Source organism: Ammospiza nelsoni, chromosome 2 (genome assembly GCF_027579445.1).
Source record: "Ammospiza nelsoni isolate bAmmNel1 chromosome 2, bAmmNel1.pri, whole genome shotgun sequence".
In the NCBI taxonomy this organism is placed as follows: domain Eukaryota; kingdom Metazoa; phylum Chordata; class Aves; order Passeriformes; family Passerellidae; genus Ammospiza; species Ammospiza nelsoni.
In genome coordinates this window covers 110,424,373-110,451,340 of record NC_080634.1, presented here as the reverse complement: position 1 = coordinate 110,451,340, position 26,968 = coordinate 110,424,373, and the positions used below count along the sequence as shown (strand labels likewise).

General features: G+C 41.3%; 1 protein-coding gene across 1 annotated transcript; it reads left to right on the top strand.

Annotated features, from left to right (window-relative positions):
* The first annotated feature begins 1,291 nt into the window (after positions 1-1,291).
* Positions 1,292-25,049, top strand: TMEM47 (transmembrane protein 47). The gene is made up of 3 exons (XM_059492243.1): positions 1,292-1,701; positions 15,342-15,482; positions 21,261-25,049. Exons 1-3 carry the CDS (start codon positions 1,476-1,478, stop codon positions 21,437-21,439), a joined length of 546 nt encoding a protein of 181 aa, XP_059348226.1. The 5' UTR covers positions 1,292-1,475; the 3' UTR covers positions 21,440-25,049.
* Positions 25,050-26,968: the final 1,919 nt, after the last annotated feature.

The window sequence follows — 26,968 nt, the reverse complement described above, 5'->3', positions numbered from 1 at the left end:
AAATTCTTGCAATATGCTGTAAGTGTTCTCTAACATAACACCACTGAGAAACCAGGACTAGACCTCATATGCTAACTCCTACGAGCAGCTGTAAGAGCAAAGCTGTTGGTGCTCCGAGAAGTTTGTCATGTAAATAATATTTTTTCTTTCTGTTTCAGCCTTAAACTGTGAACAGAATGAAATTAAACTTGGAAGAAAGCTGTGCAAACCACTAGGTTTTAATCCTGCACCTTTTGAGATTAATGTGAACATCCCTCTAGTTAGAAGGTAAAAAAACCCTCTAAGTACTATTAATAGGGATAAAATAATTAGCACTCATGGACAAGATTTTCCCTGTTTCTTCACTAGATAATGGCTTTTCTGGCTTAACTTTTATCTTCCTTCTCTCTAGTTCTCCCTCAAACGTAAGTAGCAGCATTCACTTTAAAATCCGCAGGTTGACTCTTCCTGCTCTTCTTTTTTTCAATAATCCTTTATGGACATTACACTCCGCCTTCGTGCCTGTGTGTGTTTGTATCTCGAGGAAGAGCTGCTTCAGACAGTGAATTATACTAGTACCTTGTTTAATAACTAACCCAAACATTTGCCCTTGACATTCTCAGCACCACAGTGCTAATTAAACAAAATAAACAGAGACTAAATGGAAACCAGGCAAAGTACTTATCCTTCCTCAAAGATTTAATTTGGGATCAGCAACGCCGCTGACGGGAGACGGAAGCGCGAATCGCAGGTAAGCCCACACACGAATAATGAAACGCTGAATTATTTTTTTAAACCCTCCACTAATATCTTGTGATTTAAAGGTCACTCCAGAAGAAGAATCAAGGTGAGGAACGGCTAATCCTGCAGCCGAGGCGGCCTTTCCTTTCGCCCCGTTCCTCGCTGCAGCGATGCCGCGGCGGGGCCGGGTGTGCCGGCCCGGGACCCCCTCAGTGCCGGCCACACCCGGGGGCTGTGGGGCCGCCGGGGCAGAACGGGCGCTTCTCCCGCTCCCAGCGCGGTGAGGCTCCCAGGGAAGCCGGGGAGGCCGCTCGAGGGCAGCGGGAATCGATGCGAGGCGATGGGAGCGGCCCCGGGCGCCGCCTGCGGCCGCTGAAAGTTCCCCAAAGTCGGCCCCGGCGGGGCGGAGCGGGGCCGGCAGGGGCCGCGCCCCCGCCCCTTCCCCGCGGAGGCCCGGCCTCCCCCGGCAGGGGCGGGCTCGGGGCGGAGCGCTCCGCGCCGGGCCGGGCCGGGCCGGGCGGCGCCGGAGGGCCGGGGGAGCTGCTGCACCTGATACACCGGGGCGGGAGCGCGGCGGAGGAGGGCGGGAGGGAGCGGCGCTGCCGCCGCCGCCTGCGAACGCCTCTCGCCGCCGTTAGACAGCGCTGGTCTCGCCGCTTCTCCCTCCGCCCGCCCCTTCTGCGCGGAGCTAGGCTCTCGCTCCTGTTCCCCTCGGGGCCGGCGGCTGCGCGTCCTCCTCGTCTCCCTTGGGCCCCATGGCTTCGGCCGGCAGCGGCATGGAGGAGGTGCGGGTCTCGGTGCTGACCCCGCTGAAGCTGGTGGGGCTGGTGTGCATCTTTCTGGCGCTGTGCCTGGACCTGGGAGCTGTGCTGAGCCCCGCCTGGGTGACGGCGGACCACCAGTACTACCTGTCCCTCTGGGAGTCCTGCCGCAAGCCCGGCAACTTGGACAGCTGGCTCTGCGAGTCGACGCTGAACAGCGGTGAGATTCGGCTGCCCCCGCTGCCCCGCTCCCCTCCGCCGCCAGCCCTTGCTGCTTTCCCCTCCTCGTCCGCCTCCCGTTCCCTTGGCCGCACCCCGGACACTGAGAATTCCTTCCCCTCGCCGTGCCCTGGCTGACCCACCAGCATCCCTCGAGCTGCCTCTCCTTCACCCTAGTCTCCTTCGGGAGTGTATCCCAGCCCTCCTGGAGCCAGTCCCCCCGGACCGGAGCAGTGCCCGGGGCCGTGTCCCGCTGCCCCCTCCGGTTCCTCGCCTCGCCCTTTGCCGCCCTGGTCCCCGCCCGGCTCCCAGCGCAGGCAGGAGCCCCCTGCCTGCACCTTTGTCCGCCCGCCTTCCCTTCCCTTCCCTTCCCTTCCCTTCCCTTCCCTTCCCTTCCCTTCCCTTCCCTTCCCTTCCCTTCCCTTCTCTTCCGAGCTTCTTCACCCGTCCCCATCCTCCTCCTCCTCCCCGTCCTCCCCCAGCCGCCCCGACCCGCATCTCGCCGGCGCTCGGGCTGGGGCGGAGGCGGCGGCGCTCCCGGCGTGTGCGGGAGGGGCAGCGCCGAGCTCGGATCGTGCTCGGGCTGCGGGAAGTGCGAGGCTTCAGTGAGCGAAACGAATCACATATGGTGGTGACTGGTTCCCTATGTGCCGTGGTACTGTCACAAAAGATCCCGAGTTTGAACTAGTTTTGATTATTTTTTCTGCGGAGAAGCTGTTTGGGATCGAGTATCTTATACTGTCCCTCCGCCCCCATCTGAGAAGTCTCAGATTCTGGAAAGTTGGGGCTTCCTAAACCCAAACCGGTTGCTACTTTGTCCAGAGTGGGGACGCCTCTGCTTGGACTCTATCCATCAGGCCGGGTCTGCTTGTGTGTGTGTCTTTCTCTATCACGTACTGATCTCCCTATCGTCTTTCACGCTCCTTTGCCTTCATGCCACACTCCCCGTTGTGATTTCTTGATGCTCATTCGTACTTCACCTTTTAGGTCTTTGATCACAGATTGTTGTTTTTCTTAACGTCATTTCACTATTGCTTGGAGTACTTCAAAAACGGGTTGTGAATGATAAAAAACAAGCTGCCTGTTGAATATTTTTCAGTAAATTCTTTTGTAGTGTGATAATTGTTTTGGTTTTCATGGGTGGTTTTATTTACTTTATGCCTGATAGCAACTTCTGGAGCCCCAAGAGAAACACTGGTAAATGCAGCCAGCCTCCCCCCACATCATTTTTATCCCCATTCCTGTCCACACAGACACACTTGCATTGATAAATCATCTGTTTGGATTGCTGTGCTCTTTGGGTAAATCGTGCAGGGACAAGATGTGTATTTTGGGGGGGAAAGCAAAGGACTGACTATATTCTTGGTGTGTTTGTTTTCCTGTGTTCTCTGAAGTCCTTGTATAGGATCTGGGAAATAACTGATCTCAGTTTGAGTTGGAATTACACAGGTTCCATGGCTGCTGTGCTTGTTTTTTTTTTTTTTCTTTTCTTTTTTTTTTTTTTTTTTTTTTTTTTGTCGTGTGCAGTAATATTTGAGAGTTAAAATGTTGTTTGAGATTTTGTTTTAAGTAATATAAAATGAATTGTAAAGAAATGCCGGTTTCAGTCAGTTACCAGGGTGTCTGCACAAAGTTTGGAGTGCTTTCTTTTCCTTCCCTGGTATAAATGGAAATTTATGTAGGAATGTCAGCTTCTACGTGTCTCCTTAGCAACGTGAATCCTTTGCCCCTTCTCCCTGTCTCCTGAAATAGTATCCCCATGATTACAGAAAGACTTTTCAGATGGCTTGAATGAGAACCTGCTTCCAATGCCCCCCAGCCCCACACGCTTTGCTGCGCTCCCCCCTCCATCCATCTCCCGTCACGCATGCGTGTGTACAGACACACACAGACAGACAGACACAAAAGTGGGATGGGGAGAGGAGCAGGACAGCTCATGGAACAGCATAAAGAGACACTAATCTCTCTTGTTCCTCTCTTGGTCACCTGTCTGTCTGTGGAAGATGAATGGGTGAGGATGGATAGGAATGAGATGTAGTTTTCGCTGGATGCTGTGTGTTGGAAAGCTGGTCTGTCCTCTGCTGGTGCCTTCTTCTATCGTGCGCAAATTCCCGCCTATCCAGTTTTATTCAAGTCCCTTGAATGAGCTTTACCCATTTTCCTCAAATACTTTCCAGTCTAGTAGAGCCAAATTTCAGAAGCTACTGTGGAAGAAGGGAATGGTTGTTTTACTTGAGGTGACTGGGATAAACCCTTCACTTTCCTCATGCTCAGCACAGAGTACTGCATTCTGACTAGACCTGTAATATGAGAAACTGCACTGTTTTCCTCTTGCCTTTGCTACTGTGGTACAGTTGCCATTAAAGCCAATAGGAGGGCTCCCACTAAGTTCACCAAGTTGGATTGGGCTCATATTTGAGACCGTCTTGAGCGCTGGCATTAATATTTTAAGTGCACTTTCCGCCTACATTGTGAATCCAGCAAGCAGGATTTTGCAGATAGTGGAGAGCTCCCACAGGGAAAGCTCTTTTAGCTTGATACCAGTGCAGGCAGCTTTGCAGCTAGCTGTGAGAAGCAGCAGCACACAGGAAAAAAAAGGCATCTTCACCCATGGTTTTAAGAGATTTACTCCATCATCCCTTGAAGGAGAGCACCTCAAGTGGCACCATCAAGGGCATGCTCATACTAGAAGCTGTTAAAGCATATTTGAGGTTTAATTAAAAACTTCTGTTGTAATTAGATGTAGGACCGCTGACTGCTGTCAGAAGGGCAACTTGGTAGTGGAGAGCAGAAGGAAATGCACAGAGCATGGTGGCATTGGCTGTTGTAGCAGGGAATAATCTCATTTTTCCTGGAGCATTGCTAGTGCTTGGAGCATGTGTTCACATTCGTTCTTTCACTGTTCCAATGGCTTTTTTGTAACTTGCAAGTGTTGTTTGCTCACATACTACTTTTAAACTTGTGGAAGTACTTCACAATAATTATGGTTCAAGTATGTAAAATAGTGAGTCAAATTAATTTTTTGGCATCTGAAAATTATAAAATATCTCATCTTAATTTGCCTTTTTTTTCTTTTGGAGTCCTTAAGATCTGAGTAAATCTCCCACTAGCAGCAACTTCAGGAGATGAATAACAAAGTTGCCAGTGTGGAAAGCTTCGTTACAAAATCTTGAAATTCAGAATTGCAGTTGTAAAGCTCTGAAGTTTCACCACCTGTCTTGGCATATAGCTGTTTTCTGTGATCAAAGCTTACCTTGGCTAATGCACAAGTTGTCTTTAGACCCACTGTATTTTAAACTTGTGTGTTTTGAAACAAATTTATTTTTTTAGACCTTATTTGAAATGCGTTATAGCTAGTTTGTGATGGTTTATTTGCAGATTTATCAAGAGTTATATGTGAGTATTTATTCCTGTCACAGCATTAAAATTAAATGCATCCCATACAAAACTGCCTGGTATATCTGTACCATCACAGGTACTTTTCTTCTTCCTGCGGATAATTAACAGTAAATTTGAATTTTTACAACAGACTGCAGCCACTATGGCTCTTTAAATGAAAGATACACAAATGTAATGTAGAAGAAATAAAGGGCTCCATAGAATCTGACCTGCAGGTGAACATTGTCTATTTTAACTTAAATATGTGTATATGCTATTCATAGAAAACAATGGCTCCTTTGCAGCATTTCAGTTTATTGTGAAAACAGCACATACAAAAATACATTTGAATGGTTTTGATTAACTGTATTCATTTTGGAGAATGTGGGGTATATGGCTTTGTTACTTTACAACCTGTGGATTTCCTTATGCAACGTTCAGTTTTCTTCAAGAATATTATGCCCTTTTACAACTGCCCATGGATGCTTGAAAAACAAAACATCTCCAGGAAATACAAGCAACAGAGTCTCTGAATGTGTATTAAACTTTGTGATGAGCAAACAGTGAAGGTAAGCTTAGCCTGTAGCACAGTGCTACAGTAAACAAATTGAGTCTAGTTTTACGCTTGTAATTTTGTTCTAATTTGTTCTTAAAATAAAAGCAGCATCAGAGGCTGTTCATTCGGTAGCACTTCAAGGGCTTAACCTTAATTACGCATTAGATGCAGATATCAGAATTGACATGCCAGAATAGTCTTGGATGGTATCTCCTTGTTCAGAATCTAAGGAGCTGTTCCAAGGGGAAATTGCTAGCTCAAAAGCAACTTCCTCATTAGAAAATCTGGATCATTGCTCAGATTTGATGTTGACATGTATTTGTAAAAAGCTCAGCAAAGCTGGTAGTTTGCTATAAAAGAAGAATGAATGTGATTTTACTTACCTGAAAAAAGAGGCTCATACAATCTAAGGAGGAATTAATAAAGCATTCCTTCTGGTTTTGAATACTGTAGTCTTTTGTTTTGTGTATTAACTCTATAATCGTCCCCAGCACTGTATCTGAAGATGGATATATAATCAAAAGCCATACTACTTCACACTCAGTGTCTAAGGCTCTGAGCAGGCTGATCTAATTTTGAAGTTGAGTCTGACTTGAAGGTTGGCCCTGTTTTCCATGGGGAGCTGAACTAGGTGACTTCCAGACACCCTTCCCAACCTAAATTATCCTTGGTGATTCTGTGATGACAGACATGCCTAATGTCTATCTGGCTTCTGCCTCTGTTCATGCCTAATGTCTATCTGGCTTCTTCAAACTGTGCAGAATGCCTTGAATTGGCTTAACTACCCCTCTCAGCAGCCCCTGATAGAATATTTCAAGGAATGCTCCTTCTCTTACAAATGGACCCAAGGCCATGGGAGCAGCAGATCCTGTTCAGTCTGGACCTTTTAGTATGGTGGAGGCTGCCATTGCAGCCACTCTTCTCCAAGCAGTAAAAGACATGGTTAGAGCTCATCTGTGATGTTTGTGTGATCAGGGCAAGAGCACCTCACACCTTATCAGTGATAATACTCTTAAAAGAAATAAATAAAGACTTGTAGCTATAGTGGGTTATTACTACTGCTGTTGTTCATTGCAATTTTAAAATCAGTAATGTATCCTGTTGCTTTAATTTTTGTTTATTAAATATGATGTCCCTGGAGTTAGGGATAATGCAAGAAGTTTTAATATTTGATGAGATTTTTATATTTAGAATTGCATAGAGAGTGGCCTTGCCTCTGCTACTGATTTGTGGCCCAAGATGACCACATAAGATTCAGAGTAACAGGAGGTTACCTGTAAAGTCCAGCCAGCTGTATTGCTTTATGTATTTCACTTGTTCCACTTAAAGTCATTCTTCTGATGGAAAGTACAACTCAAACTCTTTAAAATGCTAATTGTTTTTCTCAAGGAACAATGGAATGTGTTTCGAAAGTTGCAGAAGATTGCCATTCTTCTGGAAGAACATTGATAACTGTGGAAAATAGTTACTTCCAGTTCCAATGCAAAGCATAGTATTTCAGATTGCTAAAATGTAGTAGCTTTTATAGAAGAGGTCAGACATACTGAGCTTACTGTGAAAAGCTTGTATAACACATCTCCCACACTTCTTTCCTAATGGTAGAGTTCTAAGAGTTCCAGGTTTTTGTGAAGTTCTCAAAGTTGTGGGTGTGTGCAGTTTGAGGGTTTTTTATTATTTTTATTGAATGAATGAATATAGAATAATTAAAATGACATAGTAACAAGCAAATCTCAGAAGAATGCTGTGTATCCAATAGAGGAAATGCCTGAGTACATGCTGTACTATTCTGTGAATGAATTACATGATTTTCTGTAATGCTGTGCTTGTCTTCAAGTCCTCTGTTGGCAAAAGTAGTGTGCAATGTGTGTTGCTTATAAAAGGTAAAATAAAGATCTATACAATGGCACCATTTAATTTTTTATTTGAAGTTGTGCTGTGTTTAAAGGACTTGGTGATTTTAGAAATAAAAGTGGACCACAGAGCAGACATACAACATTCCTCACCCCAACCCACACCTCTGCAAAGTGTATATATTTCATATAAACAAGGAATGCAAGCTTGATTCTTCACAAGAGGTGTGTGTCCATGGGCAGATGAGCAAGCACCTGCTGTGTTTCAGGTTGCTCATGCATCTGCAGCCCCCAGGCATTTAGACCAGTTTGTTGTCTTGCTGTCTCTTTCACACAGCAGTAGAGCTGCTTACCATATTTTTACAGATAACCAAATTGTCCCCTGTACTCCCAATGGCATCTTTGGGTGGAAGGTGAGGGACACTGTCGCAGACATCTTTTCATGAAAAATCCTTTCCTTAGGATTTTTCCTCCTGAGAAGCTGAGAGGCCTCAGGAAAAAAATGTAAACAATGATTGTCTGCTGCTGTGGAATGCAACAGGTGCATCTGTGATTGGTCTCATGTGGTTGTTTCTCATTAATGGCCAATCACAGTCAGCTGGCTCAGACTCTCTGTCCAAGACAGAAGCCTTTATTATCATTCTTTTCTATTCTTAGCCAGCCTTCTGATGAAACCTTTTCTTCTATTCTTTTAGTATAGTTTTAATATATATCATAAAATAATAAATCAAGCCTTCTGAAACATAGAGTCAGATCCTTCATCTCTTCCCTTCTCCAAGAACCCCTGTGAACACTGTCACAGGACACTGCTTTCCATGGTGAGGTGAGCAGTCTGCATAGTGGCTGCCTAGTTCTTCCCCCAGACTATCAAGCACATCCTTTCCAGGCTGAGGAGGGTAGCTGGGAGGAGAGCACTGGAGCATCCTGCCAGTGGGCTGTTTGTTATCTTGACTGCAATAGTCAACCTCTTCCTCTCTCATCTCAGTTACTGTCACCCTGATTTTTTAAGATTTTCTAAGCCTTCTGGATGTTTGCATTCTTGTAACAAACTTTCTCACACACTTTCTGTAGATAACTTACTGTTTTGCATTCTTTTATGGAGGAGGAAAAATTTGATGGACTGTTGGTTTGTCCAGTGTCATTGGAGAGGTGGCACTTTCACCCTCCAGTCCACTGTCACTTTTGGAAATCTATAAATGTTGGAGTCAGAAAATCAACTTCCCTTTTTACCTTGAGAACAGCAGTGTGTCCACGTCGTGTTGTTTCGTGTCTTATAGTGACAAGTTACCTTGCTCTTGAGAAGAGGAAAGCCACAGGAGGAGCCCAGGTGAGAGGGTTGCAGCTCTGTAGGGAGCTGCTAAGGCCTTTTTCCCTCAAAGGTGGGAGAGCCCTGAGTCTGGGCCACCATCCAGTGATGGTCAGCATTCCTGTGCATCAGGGGAAAGGTGCACCAGCAGCAACAGAGCGTTGGAAGGGACCAGTTAAATAAGAGGCTCTCTTGAGCAAGACTCAGATCTGGGCTTCCTTGTACCTGTTTGTTCATGGACCTCATAAATATTTTTGTGCCTTGGGTCTAGCAGACAGAGGAGGGCAGTTACAGCCTGCCCTAGCAATCGGGAAATCCACTGGGAAAAGGGAGCAGAGGTGTGAGATTAGAGTCTGGAGCAAGGGCTGGGAAGCAAAGGCCTTGCAGCTTCTGGAAAGCTCTCTAGCTCCTGGGTATGGCAGCTAAGGAGTTCTCTGCCCTTCCTCCTTCACTGGTTGCCTGCCCTCATTATCCATTAGCATTCTGCGCCTCTGAAAGACACAGGGTCTGCAGCAGAAAGCTGTTTTTTTGGATTTCTCTCTGCTTGTTCTCTTTTTCTTTGACTGATTCTAAGTGACTCTTCACTTGGCATCAGGAACACTAAACCATCCTACAAGCCTCTTGTACAGTAAATGCAAAATGACTGATGCCTTATGTGGAGCCTCTGAATTATCCTTAGGAGGCACTTAAGCATTTTGGCACCCAGCATTAAATGCTTAAATTTCTCTTTGGGTGTTGTCAGTGTCCTGCTGAATTGGAGCTATGGGAATGTTTTCCTGTTGGTCCCATGGGTGTTGTGCAGCACTTGGGTTACCCAGGGCTTTGTCCCGTGTGCTGCTGTGTGTGGATAAAGACAGATTTCTTAGGGAAAATGTCATGTTCTTCTTTTTAACATATCTGTGACTTAATGTAGCTGTTTCATTTGTTTAAATTTATGGCTTTTAAAAGAAAGCTTTGGTGTAAAGTGAGTTTCCTCAAGGAAATTGTGCTTTCAGCCAGAGCTGGCTGGTTTCTGTAGCTCTGGTAATGCTAATGCTTTTCAAGTGTCCGAGTGACTGGAATAGCCACGTGCACAAGTAATTTTCCTACTTCAGAAAAATCTTATTCTCAATCCATAAAATAAAAAGAAAAATACAAAAGCCAGAGTATGTCTGTGCAGCAGCCAGCACTAGTAAGCATACTATATTAATCAGTGAACAGAAAATACTTATTTATTGTCATTTTTGTACAAGGCTCCAATGTGAAAAGCTGTGGCTAGAGGGGTTTATGGAGGTTTGGTGTGGATCTTGCCAGGAAGCACTTGTGCCTGCAGTGTGCAGAAGTGTCCATTGTGGGATCCCAAAGGACTGCACTTGCAGGCTGGCTCTGCAGGAGCAGAGTGTGGAACCCAGGAACTCACAGGCACTTCCCAGCTTTAGCCAGCATCCCCTTCACCCAGGGCAGAATTCTTCTGAGCAGCTCTTTGAGCACCATCATTCTGCCTCAGGCTGAGGCTCCAGAGGTGACCTCTGTGGAGTAATTTGATGTGAGACCTTAATGGCCCCTGCTGTTCCTCAGCTTTCCCACAGAACTCCTTGCACAGAGGCCTGTGCTCAGGATCCTGCTGAAGAAAGAAGAAATCTCATTGGTCATGCAACCAAAGCACTTCTAGGAACTAGAGTTTGTCTTTATGTTTTTGTATATGTACTACACTTCTCAAACTTTTGTTGGCTATTTGATATCTAAGTCTGAATATGAAGCAATTGGGAATATCTCTAGCTATCCTATTTATTTAAGTTGATTTTTATGATACTCAGTGGGTTACATTTAATTTCGTATGTGTGGGTGCCTCAAGTTTCTCTGCTTCACATATTCTTTCAAAATCATTTTTCTTGATTTTAAATGCTATATTGCAAATTCTTAGAGTATTTATTGTCTGAGGTCAGGTACTTGATAAATAGAAGCATTGCAATGAATCAGAAAAACTTACTTGAGTGTTGTGGTTTTGTTTCTTACCCAGATTTTGTTTTGTTTAGAAGGTCAGGCATTCCCTTCATCATGTGTGAAGCTGCATGCATTTTGGTACTTCAGCCTTTATGAGAAGACTTGGTGAAGAGCTGTTGAATGGAAGAAAGGAGTATTTGATTGTTTAAGAAATTAATTCACTTCACATGCACTGTCTGGAATAGCCCTATACACAAATGCTTCACATATTCCACAGTATGTTTCTATGCCCACCACTTCTACTTCTTTTACTTGGTAGAATACCACGTTGAAAAAAATATTTTATTTTAGGGTGCCTTACTGAAAACATGACGTCTGTACTAGCCTTTTGCATTGATTTTCCATGTATTAAAAGAAGGACCTAGTTATTAAAATAGACATTTCAGGACTTTGATGTGATTTCTTCTTCTTTTATGCCTTTCCCTGATTTTTTCAGAGTAGCGAAGTATTATTTTGTCCAAGGAATTGAGGAAATAGCACTGCTCTTAATTAAAAATCACAGCTCAAAGCCTTGGGTCATTTCTTTTGGGGAAAGAAGCGAGGAGAGTTAGAAATGTCAGTGTACAGTTGACACTGTGCCTCTGGGTCACTAAGAAACAGGCAGAATTTCCAAATAGCAAGGAGACCAAGCTGTCCCCCAGAAAGGCTGTTGTATGAGGAACTAACTGAAAATAAACTCTATCATCATGGTTTGGTGGCTTTTTATTTTTTTTTAAACTGAAGATGGTAATTTTAATAATTTTTTTCACCAAATACGTATTGAAAATAGATCTCAAGTGCCTAGGTTCATATTTATATATATTTCCAAATACTGAAGCCCACATCCCTAAACTTATGGGCAGATTGTTACAGTTAAAAATATGCAAACACTGTAATCCCTGTCAGAACTGCAGTATATCTTTCTTATGGTTATAGACTCTGGGATGCTTCTTGGGGAATTTCAGACCTAAAAATAGGATACATTAAGTGAGACTTTCCTTAAGAAATCTCTCGAGTTACCTAATAATTGTCAAAAATGTCTTAATTCTAGTTTGCATGGGATAGGTGGCACTACTAGTGTAGTTCTTAATGTATTGCTAAAATGTTGGAACATTTGAAAAATCTAGTTTATCTAAACCAATAAAGGAAATCTTACTTGGGCATGATATTAGGTCACAGTGCTTTTTCAAGTCTAAAATTTTATTAACATTTCTGTGAGTTTTACTAGTTTTTTTACTAGTTCCTAGTACTTTTCTTAGATAATAGATGTGTAGTTTAAAAACCTGTACTGGTGTACAGTGAAAAAGACTGACGTGTACTCTTCAAGTGTAACCAATTGTGTTCTGAATGCAGAAAAGTAATAATTATCATCTGTAAGGCCCCATTTTACCTCTGTTTTTTCATATTTCTGTCTCTGTGAGAAGAAGCAGTCTCACTGAACTGCTGAGGCTCCTGAACTTACAGTTCTTATTAGTAACTTCTTTGCAAGATTGGTGCATGCCTAGAAGAGATACAAGCATATTTTGGATGCTGTAAAGTGGGCTTATGATGTTTATGATCTGTGTGCCAGTAGCACTGTGTAACAGAACAATCTCCTGATCCCATTCTAGTGCTGTGTCCTGTAAATCACTCTTGGGTAGTCTGAGAAACACTACAGATCTTTTTGTAGAAAAATTCTGTTTCCTCTATGTGTTTATATTATAGATATTTGATTTACAGGATGCTCTGCCTTCAGAGCTAGTGGTTCTTTGGATCTTTATTTTACTTTGTGTGAAGACCAATGGCCTGGATTAAAAAAAAAAAAAAAAAAGATAAAAAATTGCTGTTAAGTAGAAGACCCCTGCAGAAGATTTTGCTTTCTTAGTCCACCATAAGCTTTATTTTATCACCTAATAAATGGCTTTTGGAATTGAAAGTTAACATTTTTCCGAGAAGACAAGGAAATTTAAACATTTAGTTACTATGGCAGCCACTATATGAAAGTTTATTCCTGTATTCTTCATGCACTAATGTCTGACTTTCACCATGTTCTTCAGCCAAAGTCCCTGCAGCTCAAGGCAAAGGCTGGTAGCACTGTGTGCTCCTGTGAAAGGGACTAAAATAAGCAGGCAATTCCAGATGTGCCCAGAGCACAGCATTCAGTGCCTGGTCCCCAGCTGGTAGTGAGGAGCAGTGAGAGCCTTGGTTTTGTCCTGCAGTCAGCATCTCTGAGTAGGTTGTCTTACTCAAGAAATTAATTTTGTTTATTCAAGGCAGTTCTTTTTTAGTTAGGAGTGTAGGTGTCTCCCAACACTCATTTGTCCTTTTACCTCCCACATCAGTGCTATAGTAAGGTAGTTTGTTTATTTTTTAACCTTTCTAAAATCTATATATTTGTCCTGGAAGTTAAACTTTATTCTAACCCTGCACTTATATCATCTTTGCCTAATTTATTATCAGTTTTTTGGTGATTTTTCCAGTGTTGCTTTGGAAAGCAATAGGATGCTTAACCTTTTTTCCATTTAGTTGCTACTCCAGTGTCATACACATCCCTTTGCATTAGAGTTTGGCACCTGATCAATGCAAAGATAACATTTAATATTTAATTATTTGTGGTGACTTTCAAAACATTTTAGTTTCTGAGTTTTCCTGTCTGGCCCTTTGATTTATTTCATCAATTTTATGTGTCTTTTAACTTTGGTGTGATACGGATTTATGTGGGTCTTTGTGCAGTTTTCCAGTGCAAGGATTCCTTTCATATTGTTCCAAAGTGATTCATTCTGTTTATTTATTTCTGAGTTTTGTATCTGTAATGCACTTTGGTATTGGAAAAATCCTTTCTAAATCATCAGTACACTAACCTCTTGGTGTTTCTGAAGGCTCATGTTAATATTAAAAACCATTCATTGAAACATCTCTGTCCAGTCCTAAAATCATATTTCCATCCCCATAGTGATAGTGTAGCAGTGGGACACACAACAAACTGGCATTAGAGATTAAGAAATTGCATGTTGATGATAGGATGAAAGATTGTTCCCAGCCTTGGGGTTTAGTCCAGTAAGAAAACATGGAGTAAAATATCTTGGAAGGCTGAGTACTTAGTAATTAAATTATTAGTAAAGGACATGCCTGGATTTCTGGAAAGAATGAAAATAAATGTGTGTACTTGCACAAACATACCTTTAAAATCACTTTCTTTTCAAGCAATGTTTTTATAGCTCTTCTACCCACTTTCTTCTAATCTCCTTCATTTTTTTTCATGTAATATGTGAGGGCTTTTTGGTGATAACAGCTGCCAGCATTCCATTCCCAAACTCCACAGCTGCACTGTCTGTATCTTCAGCAGATTAGATTCCTCTTGAAACTGGATCCAATGTTTATTTAAAACAGTGCTTTTTACTCATTTCCAAAAGACTATGTTCATTGTTGTTGTTGTTGTTGTTGTTTTAGTAACCTTAAGATACCTACATTTAATTTAGAAATAATAATCTTATTTTCTGTGAACTTGGGCATTTTATTCTGAGTATCACATGACTGGATGCATTTTCAAAGTAATGAGATGCAGAGGATCCATATATGCTTTTCCCATGAGCTGAATTTATATCATCTTCTTGAACTAGTAAATAGTAGTGATAAGCAGTAAATAGTGATCTGATTCTTTTTCTTTATGCCTGCTACTGGAGAGAGGAAAGGTCTTAGATATTCTTTTGGGAAAAGAGACAACCCAGTGCCTGTGCCTTTCTAAAGTCCCACAGAGGCTCTTAAGTTAGATTTTGAATGTTGTACACATGCATCATGGCCATCAGCTTACAAATGGATTCTGATTTATGTGATTTAAGACTGAAAATATTTTGTTATAACTGCATCCATTATATATCAGAATAACTAGAAAATAGTCTGGGACAAGTGCAGAGGTTGTTTTGGGGGGAAGAAGAACTTACTCTTGAGGATAACTGACATTTTAAAATGGTCTTGAGATTTGACTGGGTCTGCAGCTAATGATTGTTACTGCCTTTAGAAATTCTTGACTTCCAGCTATCTTTTAGTGTTGAAAAAATATATATATATTTTTTTTTTTCTTTTAACCTTTGAGCATCTCCTCAGTTTTGTTACTCATACTGTGGCCTTGGTATTTCCCAAGGGACAGGTGTGTATGATGGGGCTTTGTGCATTTCCCTTGCTGTGTCATCCTGATCAGCTCATGCAGAGGTTTGAGTTTCACTCTCTTTTGTGAGAAAGTTACAGCAGACTGAGGGGCAGCTAACATAACACCAGCTAATTCTGAGCCAGCCTCAATTTCTCATTCTAAATTGGATAAAAACCAGGGCACCAAATTACTCAGTTTTACTTGAGACAAAATCCCAACGAAGCCAACTAAGGCTTGAGTAAGCGTGGGAGGTTGTGGCACTTTGCTTCTGAGTTACATCTGCTTTATGAAGGTGATTCAGTAATTAAGGGAAAAAGAAATTCAAGGCACAGCTCTTTATTTACTCAATCCTCAATGCAGCCTCTGTGTTCCTCATATTCTCTTGTTTCTGTCAGGCCTGTGGGCTTGTTTTACTGAAATTACATAATTATTTTTTCCCCTCTTTGTGTTTTTTTCCCCCTAGACTGGCAGATAGCTACTCTGGCTCTGCTGCTGGGTGGTGCTGCCATTATTCTCATAGCTTTCCTGGTTGGGCTGATCTCCATCTGCGTGGGATCTCGGAGGCGCTTCTACAGACCAGTTGCAGTCATGCTCTTTGCTGCAGGTAAGCACTGGCATCATTAAAAACATTTCCTGAGAGCAGCTGAACCTTCATGGAGGGAGATATGCCTCGTTCTGCATACTAATTCAGAGGTGTTTGGTTACTTCTGTCTTAACTCCAGTGAGATTTCTCAGGCTGTAAGTTCTGCACAGCATTAATCATTTTTGCAGTTGCACTATTATTAGTTCATAAACAATTATTTATTTGCATTATATTTATTGTTTTATGAAGTACATGCAGCAGGAGAAACTACAGAGGATAAATCTTAAAATACCATTTTTAATCTGTGACTTTGTGCTGCTTGATGTCCCCATTTTTATTCTTTGTGCAAAGCCATTTTTATTTTAATGTTCTCTCTTTTGCAATTTTAAAACAGGGAAATTAATACCCAAAGGTGAGCCCTGGAAGCTCTACATGTGAAAATAAATAGGATTATCTTTCAAGGTGTTTATATATGCCCCTGTGCCATAAGGAATTAATTTTGTTGTGTCATCTCGCTTGGTTATTAATTTAACAAGCTGTCACAGTGCAGTCCCTGTTTGGTTTTAAAAACACAAAAATGGAACAGTTTATATAAACTATCACAAAATCTTAAGGGAGACCTAAGAATCTGAATTGTCTGTAAGACTGGTCCAGTGAGGTACAATTAAAATATCAAATCATCTCCTTTTATACATATTCTGGTGCTTTGGGGCTTTGTCAGCATGGATGTTTCAGATTCTCCTGAGACTCACCAACCATGGTTTGCCTTCATCCTGTCACTCACATCTGCATTGGAGCCAGCAGCTTAAGCCCCTTCTGATAGCCCATAATGAAGAGGATGACAGAACCTTTGGGATGTATTAAAAAAAGCCACTTAGAGGGAGATGAGAGGATGAGAATGTGGAATTGGAGGAGTTTGGGATGAAGCAGAACTCCGGGAAGGCTCCTGCTGCCCCCTGCTGATAACATTGCCTTGATGGAACCAAGCCCTTCAAGATGCACTTTTATGTGCTCTGGACATATTCCTAGACTGCATTTCATTTGCTTTTAGGAAATTAAAGCAACCTAGGATCAGATTACCTGAGTGGAAATCATCTGGTTTTGTTCTGTGTGTTGCATTGCTTGCTTGGTTAAATGAATAAAGGTACTGGTTAAATGAATAAAGGTACTAGTACTTAAATTAAGTGTTAATTCTGAGGTTTATAAGGTATGCTGGGCAGTTAACTTTGAAGGAAATGGGGTTATATAATTTTGTAGTGGTTTCTTGTTTGGCCTTTGGCTTCATTTCTCATAACATCATATAGTTAACTTGGTAATTATTCAGCCATACATGCCTGTCTTGCTGTGTTGCTCATTCAGTAGTTAAGTTTGTACTAAAAAAAGAAATTGCTTTCCACAAGAAAAGATTTCCTCAAATCCTACTGTTTCTCTTCATGTGCTCTCCTCTGCATAAAATTGCTTCTAGTCTTTACTACAAAGGGTTGATGGTGAAGGCTTTTAATGCTTACTTCAATCTAAGAGGAAATTAAATTGATTCTTTAGCTTTTGATGGTGTTTACATCTTCCCTTTGCCTCTGTGTGTGTGCATGTGCATTTTGAGGAGCCATAACCTGAAGCATATTGGAGGAGAGATGATGAGCCCAAGACAACCTGCCCCAGTCTTCTTCATTATCTAGCAAATCTGAGGAGAATCCTTTCAGGATTTGACACTTACATTGTTAGAAGACATTTCCTACAGATTTTATCTTTGATGTCAGCAATTGTAGAGATGAATATGGATGATGTATCTTGAAAGAATTATGGAAAGAATCCCCCACTGAAGAGGGGAAGGTTAAATTATAGCAGTTTGTGCCTTATACAGCTTTCCATGGATTCAAGCCTTCATCTGTGGATTTCACAAATCTTTCAGGATAAACATCACCCTGACCTGTGAATGTGCTAGCAAGACCAAATATTCTGTGTAACTGTGCTTGGGAGTCTATCAGCTGCCTCTGGAAAAAGGGCACAGTATGAATTTCCCAGAGACATTTAATGATGTGTGGGTGTTGGGTAGAAAAGGTCTCTGTGTGGAAGAAAGGACAAAATGGACAAGTTATTTCCAGGTGCTTTATAGGAGTCTAAACAGTTGGCTCCAGGCTATTTTTTTTCCTTCAAGTTTTGATTATTTTTTTTTTCCCTCAGCTTCAGCTTTCAGTTAGCAACTCTGTAGGTGAGGGAGAAGATTGACTGAGTGGGACTGGAAGAGATGACAAAGAAAGGGACCAAAAAAACCAAAATTCAACCTAGATGCTGAAAATAAGCCAGCAAGTAATGAAAAGATGTGAATGTGTCTTCCTAGAGCTGACAGTATGTATTTTAATGTTGAGAACTAGAGGAACACCTCAGGTGGTGGAAAAATGTGGAGCAGACAGGGAGGCAGTGGCAGGAAATCTTGCATGGAGCCGCCTTGGCTCGTGTGCCTCTGTGCTCTAGTGGAGTCTCCAGCTCATGGAGCTGCTGGGTGTCTTAGAGCTCATTAATCAAACTGGCCCTCAAAGTGCAGGCTCACAAACTTGTCAGTGCAGGAGTTTCATGATACACTTACTGTTTAACTAAGTGCTAACCAAGTCTAACTTAAGGGGCAGAAATAGGAAGTGTGCTTGCTGAAAGTCCATAAAAGAAACAAAAGAAAAAGTAAAGATGCTTGCCTTTTGGTGCTGTTTCAAAAATTGTGACAGTGTTTTGAAGACTATCCTGGTGACATTAGTGAGCTTTTAATGCATTTCACAAGGTGCTTTTCCATGCAAGATAGGGAAAGCAGTGGCTAAGTGAAAATATTACAGGTAAGAGAGTAATATAAAATGGTGGCAGACAATAACTGAAGAATACTTAAGGAGGTATCTTTTAATTCTGATAGAGAGAGCACAGTTGGATTGCATCCTTAGTTCTGTGCTATCACCTGTTTTCATAATGATAGAATGAAAGTTAGTGGAAGATAGAATGAAAGTTTACTTGTCAATTTTACAATGGAAGTAGGAAAAATTGCAAAAACATTGAAAGCCAGAATTTGATTTCGTGAAGTTGATGGAATGGTCTGAAAAAGTAGGACTGACTTCGGTAGAATGTAGTTCAGGTTGCTACAAGGCAGCAAAAAGAGTCATAATATCAAAGAAATACTGTTGGGGAGAATACTCTTTAGGTTATGTGCTCCAATCTCCTTTTTGAGGCAGCATGGTCTCTAACAGTGACAGCTTTGTCTGGCCCAGTTTTGAAGAAATTCAGGCATGAAGATGTCACAGCCTTTCCAAGCATGTTGTCCTGGGCCCTTGCTGCCCTCCTTGTGATACTTTTTTCCTTGCTGATGTCCATCCTGAATCTCTGAGATTAGTGTCCACTCTCATTACTGCCAGCTTGCCTGGCACTGCAAAGAGGATTTTTCTTTTTCCTGTCACTGTTGCAGCTACTTTTTCAGGTAATCTTTGAAACACCCAGCACTGATTAATGAAGTGCTTTACTCATCTGAAATGAGCAGGAGGTAGAGAACAGAAGTACAGAACTTACTAGCCAGCACCAGCATTTTCATAATTACAGATAAATTAGAAAGCCACATCATAAGTGGGTTTTTTGATGTCAAAATTTACAGTCAAACATTTGTACAAAGAAAAAAAAGGATGACTGAAATTATATTTTCCTACTTTTAAAGCATTTCTTATGATTTCTGCATCTTTAATATGATGAGTATGTATAATTGCTTATATTTCATGTGAATGGAATAAAACTGGTATTCTTGTTCCTATATCACAAACATCATAGTGCTTCATAAAAATGTGTCTACATTTGGAGTGAACAATCAAGTTTGAGATGATTAGTCTTCTCTGAACAGCATTTGAGTAGCAAATTTTTAAAGATTTCCTTTGCAGTCTGCTTTTTTTACAGGAAAAGAATTGTGCTTCTGAAGAAGGATAGTACACACTTCCCTTAGCAGGAGTTCCTTTAAATTCATTAGAAATAAATCAGAAGTTACAGGCATTGCTTTCAACATCTTTTGGGGTCATGCTGGTCATTTCTCATAACTTTGCTGACTGCTGTCTCTAGCTTGCACAGCTCCCTTCCTGCTCTACAGGGAAAAACAATGACAGGAGGCAAAATCAGTGCAAAGTGGTGACAGTGCTGTGGAGGGTGGCTGCTCCCACCAGCCACTTGCTGCCAGCACTTGCTCTGAGTTCTACAACAGCAAATCTGGATCAATAGTAGGGAAAGCTGGAACCCTCACTCTGGAAATGTCAAAAAACCCTCTTGTGTGTGTTGCTGCTTTAGCAAGATGTTCCTCTTCCAAGAGAATCACTTTTTTTCGGTTGTGTTTTGACAAGTCCAATCTGTAGATTGAAATTAAGCATACTTCATATGTTACAGTGTGGAAGGTGGAGACTTCCTTGGTTTGCACTTGACACAGACACACATGGAGCAGGTTCTGCACTGACTCAGCAGAGATGCTGCATCCCCAGTGCAGGAAGGCACTAAAGAAAAACTCATATATTTCCATACATTTTCAGAAATCCTTTCTGACCTTGAATGGTCTTAAAGATGTGTCTGAAAGCTGAGCATATGTTGAGGTGCTTTTGGATGTAAAGATGCTCTCATTATACAGAACTAGAATGCATAATCTTTTCATAAGAATAGGTGCTTTTCCCAGTGTAGCCTGCCAGAGTTTCTCAAATGTTGCACAGTATTTTGTGAGCTGACAGACAAAAAATTATATTCAAATGGAATAATATTAAATAATACTTCAATAAGTGTAGACTTAAATAAAAGTCCTGAGGATTTTGATATCCACATTAGAAAATCCACTGTGCAAACATTATGGGAGATTGCCAGTCTCAAGTAAGGGTCCAAAAACTACTCTGTAGGCTAAGGTAGATGAGCTGAAATTTCCAGTGAGTGTCTTACAGAGTTTTATCACTGAGGTTCTGATGAACATGGGGTCTGATCTCCCCACAGCAGCCCTGTCCTCAGGACAGGTGAGCATTTGTCTCCAGGGCTAATGAAAGGGGCCAGTTGGGCAAGGGTGTGTGTGAGTGAAATGGCCAATGTGTGTCTGTAGATCTCAGAGGCAGTGCTATAGGAAGTATTGATTTTGAAGCTTTTTAATGTCTTGGATTTGACCTATTTTATTATCTTCTTTCATCAAACAGTATTTCTAATCCACCCCCTAAATTCATAATAGTTTGCTGGCTTGAAGTTTAGTGACTGATCAAATTTTATAGTTTCCTTGGTATTCTGTGCAAGAATGTCATTAATTCTGCTTACAGAACACAGTAATGAATATGAAATATGTGATTCACTGAGTCTCTACTGAGCACAAGTATATATCACCTATGACAATGAATTATTTCTAGGATAAGTAAATTATTTGATTCTCAGCAACATTTCTTAATACGTATTCTCGCTTCTCGTTTTGACTTATTTATAATGGCAATAGAACAAGTTTTGCTGTTATGGAAGGAGTAATGACTGCAAACTCAAATACAAAGGAGAAACAGAAAAGAATTTGGAAAATGCCACTCTCACTGTTTATTTTGTGGACATTTGAAGGATCATCATTATATCACAGTCATAATATTTGTTGATCAGCAAGGGAGTATGGAAGAGCTGCTCTGTTGTCTGTGAATGAAATGAAGGTGGTTTTAAAAGGGCAGCACTTAGAAGCTAAGAATCTCCAAAAGCATTCTAAATGTGAATTTTAGTTATTTAATATTTTCTTTGTTTTAGGGAAGCAAAATAAGGCTTCTTCTGACATTTGTATTTTTTTTTCTCTTTCAGTTGTTCTTCAGGTCTGCAGCTTAGTCCTTTATCCAATCAAGTTCATCGAAACAGTCAGCTTGAAAATATACCATGAATTCAACTGGGGCTATGGCCTGGCATGGGGTGCAACTATATTTTCATTTGGGGGTGCCATTCTTTATTGCCTGAACCCTAAGAACTATGAAGACTATTACTAGAATAATTTAATAAAAAGAAAAATTAAAAAAAGGATTACCCCATCTTTTCTAGCTCACAGTTTTTTTAGAACACTTGTGGAGCACCAAACAGTCTGCTCTGTTGATAAAATAGCCTTTGCCTTTTGGGTGTGAACACTGTAACCAGCTTTTACAACCATTTAGAAGAACTGCAAACACTAGGATTGCTGATCTTTCATAGGCAGATGCTGCAAGCTGCTGATACATAAACTTCATTTTTCCTGACAACAAGCAAAAGGATCTACGTGACAGCGATCATTGTGAGGAAACTAGTTGGAATGAGAACGCAATGCCAGCATCTGCTATTGCCTTCAGGGGAGCAGCTGGTATGGGCTCCATTTAGAAGTTTCCCTGTATCATAGAGGATTCAGATGTCTGATAAGCAGGCAATGGCATCGTGTACAATAGGCTGAGTTGGCCCCTTGTTACTTGCTCAAACACGCTCTTAAGGAATTAGTTGCAAGGGACTGTGTTGAGGGCAGTGAATGTAACTGGTTAATGACTTGTCTAATATCTGCATTCAACAGTCTGCTGGTGGAATAATTTAAAAAAAAAAGAAAAACCCAAACAAGCCACCAACCCACACAGGATTTCATGAATTAGTAATCGACATCACCGTGCCAGCTGTAGCAGATTGTTGAAGGAAGTCCAAACCCAGAGACATGTGCTTCTGACTGTGTAGTTGGAAGTTGTCTCAGTTCTCAGTGTTTTGCTGGAGGGGTGAAGATAAAGGGGAATAGAAAAAGACCTGTTCTGTCCCTGGGACATCTAAAATGTGTGAATGAATTGCAGTTGTTCTGAGTAACCATTTAACTTGCAAACATTGTCATGAAACGAATGCATATGGAACAAGTTCAGTTATATTTTTGAAAGGTATTTGTTAGTATAAATGAATATATATAATGCAGATATATATGCAGAGGGAGAGAAATGATTCATCATAAAATTGTAATATGACCTGTGATGCAGTGGTTAAAATACTAACTTTGTACACATTCTTGAAAGTCTTGGATTGGTACCCCCAATTTTGATTGGTGTTACAAAATAAACACACAATGGTTTGTCTTCTGTATATGCCCTTGTACAGACTCTGTGTTATGGGAAATGCTTAAAAGTTCACATCAAGTTAAGGTAGAACTGGACAAAAATAACTTCTTGCTATTCCATGTGTAATATAATACTTGCTGAAAATACTTTTCTAAGGGTGTTGCAAATTTAAAAACTGCCATTTTTTAAAAATCTGGTTAGGTTGTGAATGTCCCTGATCATCAAGAATACAGCTGAGACCCCATCATGTCCGTATTAAAACATTAGCACTTCAGGAGGTAATCTCTTGTTTTTAAAAACTGTGTTTCTAATGGACTTTTTGGTGATTATCTACATCTGATTACTCCTTGCCTAGTGTGTTTCCCATTTAAAACATCCAGAGACTGTACTCATGAAATTAAACCCAATATAAAATAGGGAGAACCTTCACATGAATTTAATCCGCATCACTTTTATTTTTGTTTACAATTTGCTTATTTGGATATTTTCAATTAATTATAAGCATATTTTTATACAACTATAATCTTTAGAAATAACTATTTTTTTTAATGGAGAAATTTCAAATATATTCTCTGTGGACCTCTACACAAGCAGATATGCTGGGGTTGCACATCCACCTCTACACAAACGGTTTTGCTGGTTCCATGGAAAAGGCTCCTGAAATAATGGGTGTTAAGATGGCATCTCTTGTGTTTCTGCTGGTCCACCATCTCCAGGGTGCTGAGAGTCTGCAATGACCACAGGGCTGCCTTTAGGAGGTCACTGTGCAAGTATTGCTGGCTTGTGGAGATGGTTTATAAAACTCTGGCACACTCTGGAGTTCAGTCTTTACTACTGTGGCAGAATACTCAGAATCAGCAGTGGTGATTAATTAGATTAGATGGAGCAAAATGACAGCTTGACATGGAAGGGACTGCATGGCAATGCCTGGAGAACAAAAAGGTTGGGAGGAAAACTTGGCTCCAGTTATTTCACAGGCACCAAGAGAGCATTTGTAACTCTGCTTTATTTCCTGAGACTGACTTGAGGCAGATATTCAGTACATAGTTCACTCAGTATCTTTCTGAACAGCTGTGTAGTTCTGCTTTTATTTAGCAGCATGGAGAACATTGTAGTTTGGCATGGGAATTAGATTAGTGCAGAGAAGCCCACTGTGAGAAGATGTCTGTACCTTTCTAAGGAGATGGTGTTTTGGGGCCAGCATTGTGGCACTTGTCTGTGCTGACAAGAAGGTGCAATGCTGAACCCACATCGTAGCCACTAATTTATCAAATAGTTTTTCTTTATGTAGAGTTTGAGTGAAAGCAGCTGCCAGGCCTAAGGCAGATGCAAATGAATGGTGTGTGCTCTGCAAGGCACTGGCTGTTAATGTGAAAGGCGTTCTGGCACAACAATTTACAAACGTGAATGCCTAAAGACAAGGTTCTTGATTCACAGTTGAGTCAGAGATCTGATTTTCAGTCCCAATGTCTGCTTTTCCTCTTGAAGGTGATGCAGTCCACTAGAACCCACCTCAGACTCCTCAGGACCTTTGTGTTTGGGCATTCAGTATATGGATTTAGGTACCTACGTTTAGCTTAGGTTGCTACTGCAGTGTCTTTTTTATTCCTCTTTACCTTTGCAAATTTTGGCAAGCATTCTGTTTTTCAGAACAGAACTAAAGGTAAATGCAACTCTGTGCTGATTCTTGGGGTTTTTTTAGCCACGAAAAAGATGCAAGTCTGTGTCCTGAGTGTACGTACGACAAATTAATAATTTTGTATGTTGTGCTTGTGTCATGTCACCATTATTTCAGTTCTTGGACTTTATCTCACTGGCAGAATGATTCTCTCCCACAACAAATCCATTTTTTTTTCTTCCAAATATATATGAATAAATATATATATATAGCAAACTTGCAAGCAGGGCTAGTTATTTGTATTTTTTAAGCTTAAAGTATACCGTCCGGTGCTGACAAATACCCAGCACCTCTTCTGGATTTCTTGCACAACTTCGTTTAGCTTTTGTAAATTTTAAAAACAAATATAGAGAGACCTATGTGTTTGAAATATAAATGATATATATGGATTAGCATGTAACTGTATATTATTAAACATGCAATGAACTGACTGGTAAGTGAAGTCTAATCTTATGGCTAGCAATGTAATTTATTCAGACTGTATTTTTGTACAGCGCAGTGCACACTAACCTATTGCCTCTGTGTCCTCTATAATGCCTAAAACCGTGCCTAGAAATTTCATTTATGTCTTTCAAAGAAAAGAAAAGAGATGATTAAAGGCTTCATGTTGTTGATAGTATTGGTTTTTCTGATGTTGTTCTTTATTTATTTTTGAGAAATGTATGGTATGTTTATTAAATGAATCCATCAAAATATGGTTCGTTTTAAATGGTCATTGTTAGCAGGGAAAGACTGATTTTTTTTTTATCTAAACTTTTAAGTTTGCAGTTTTAATACCATTTCTGCATTTCACGATTTTTGTAGCTTACATAAAGTTTTATGTGAAAAAGTAACTGAAATAAAAAAAAAATTGTTACACTAAGAAAATGTGCCTGTTTTGCTCTGAATAGAAGATGTATGCAGCTCAGGTGGTGTGGTTTACTGAGGAGGAACAGGCTCCTTAGGCTAATGAATATTCCTGGTATTCAGTTAATTACATGCTGAAGGAATCTTATCAAAATACACAGAGGGAGAGATGGAGGGGTGTCATTGGTAGGTTCCTGTATCTCACCTGGCCATAAAGCAATAGCACAGGGTGAGTTTCTGGGTGTCACAGAGCCCACACTGCCTTTATGAAGATGCAAGTATTTTAACATCAGAAAACCAAATGCTTTAAATGTAAATAACAAGGCTGTGTTGAAATGGGAATCACTACCGAGCACCTTGTGCTAGTGGGGGGATTTATTCATTACACACAGGTTTTGTTCTTCAATTTCCAATAACTTATACTTTTGTCTATTTTGATTCTGAAAGCTGTGTTACTTTTCATTGTGAAAAAACACATGCTTCGAACCTGAAAGGTGGTGTTGCAAAAAAAGGAAAAGCACGTTTAAAGCACTAAGGACATGATACTGTGTTTTCTACTACTGGGTAATGTAGAAAACTGCATCACTGATATCCCCCAAGTGGGGGAGCAGCAACCTGAGGCTGCCAGCAGAAACCAAGGGGAGAATGGGAGGCAAAAGCCTTGCTTGGCTTCAGCAGATGAGTGCTGAGTGAGTGCAGGCACAAGGATGGGTGCCCAGAGTGGAAATCAACTCATAGGAAAGGAACTCAGAGCAGGGAACAAGCATGATGGGGGTGAACAAGGATGGGAGGTGTCTGAAGCTTTGTTCTCCTTTGAAATGCTTTGAGAGAGGATGCTCATAGGGAACTATGAATCCACTGGGATTGAGGGATCAAGTCAGGGGTAATGAAAGGCATATGTCTTGAAATCTGCATTAAAATTCTTGTAGTTGTGGCTTTAGGGGGCACATTACCCAAGGGTTTGACCTTATTTTAATGCCCAAATTTTAGCTGATTTGTGTTCCTATGTGTTGGCACAAGGTCTTGCAGCCTCGTCCCTCTCTCCAATGAGAGGGGAGGTAACAAATCAGCACTTCTCTGTCAAAGCTGCTGAATAGTGGTGCAACTTAAAACACCTGGAGTGGGACTATTGGGACAGGCAGCTGAACTGTTTTGGGTACCTGATTGTGGCTACTTTGTGGTGCCATGTATGTTATGTCACACTAATGGGTCTGTAAAAGAGGCCAGTAGGGAGAGAACTTGTCTTTTTACCCTCAGCACTCTGTGAGGGATCTAATCCTCTGCTGAAAGGAGACTGCCCTTCCCTGCAGGCAGCCAGGCATGGATAAGGATTTGGAGTTGGGGTACAATAAACAACGGGAGCACAAGTGAGCATTAAACAGGGAGCCCTCAGGCTCAGGTCAAGGTGACAGACACCTGGGAGAAGTAAGTGACCTTCCTGCCTGTGGAGCTGAGCCTCGAGGGTCACAAACACACACAAAAGGTCTAAGTTTCAATCCCCTGAGAGGAACTGGACAGCAAAGCAGATTTGGAGGCTTTTGTGAGCTGAAACCCTTGATGCATTCCCACTGAATGTGAGCTCCCTGTGGTGCTTTTGCCCTTGTGGGTGCCTTTGGTCACTGTGGACCTTGTGAGAGCTCTCTGCACTGCTCTGTGCATCACTGATAGAGCCCTGTCCCACTGTGCTGGGACACTGCAGCTGGGCAGACATGGAGGGCTCTGGGATGCTCCCCAGCCCTGCCACAGATCAGGATCCCACAGATGAAGATTAGATGCAGGCAGCTGGGACTCCTGGTGAATGTGAAACCAGCTGGAACTGAGATAAATTGTAACGGTACCGAGAGGTACAAAAGATTTTCTGCAGCAAGAGCAGCCTTGGTATATAACAATGATGAGGAGTACTTTCTGACTCAGAGCTGCTGTGGGCTTAAAATACCTTT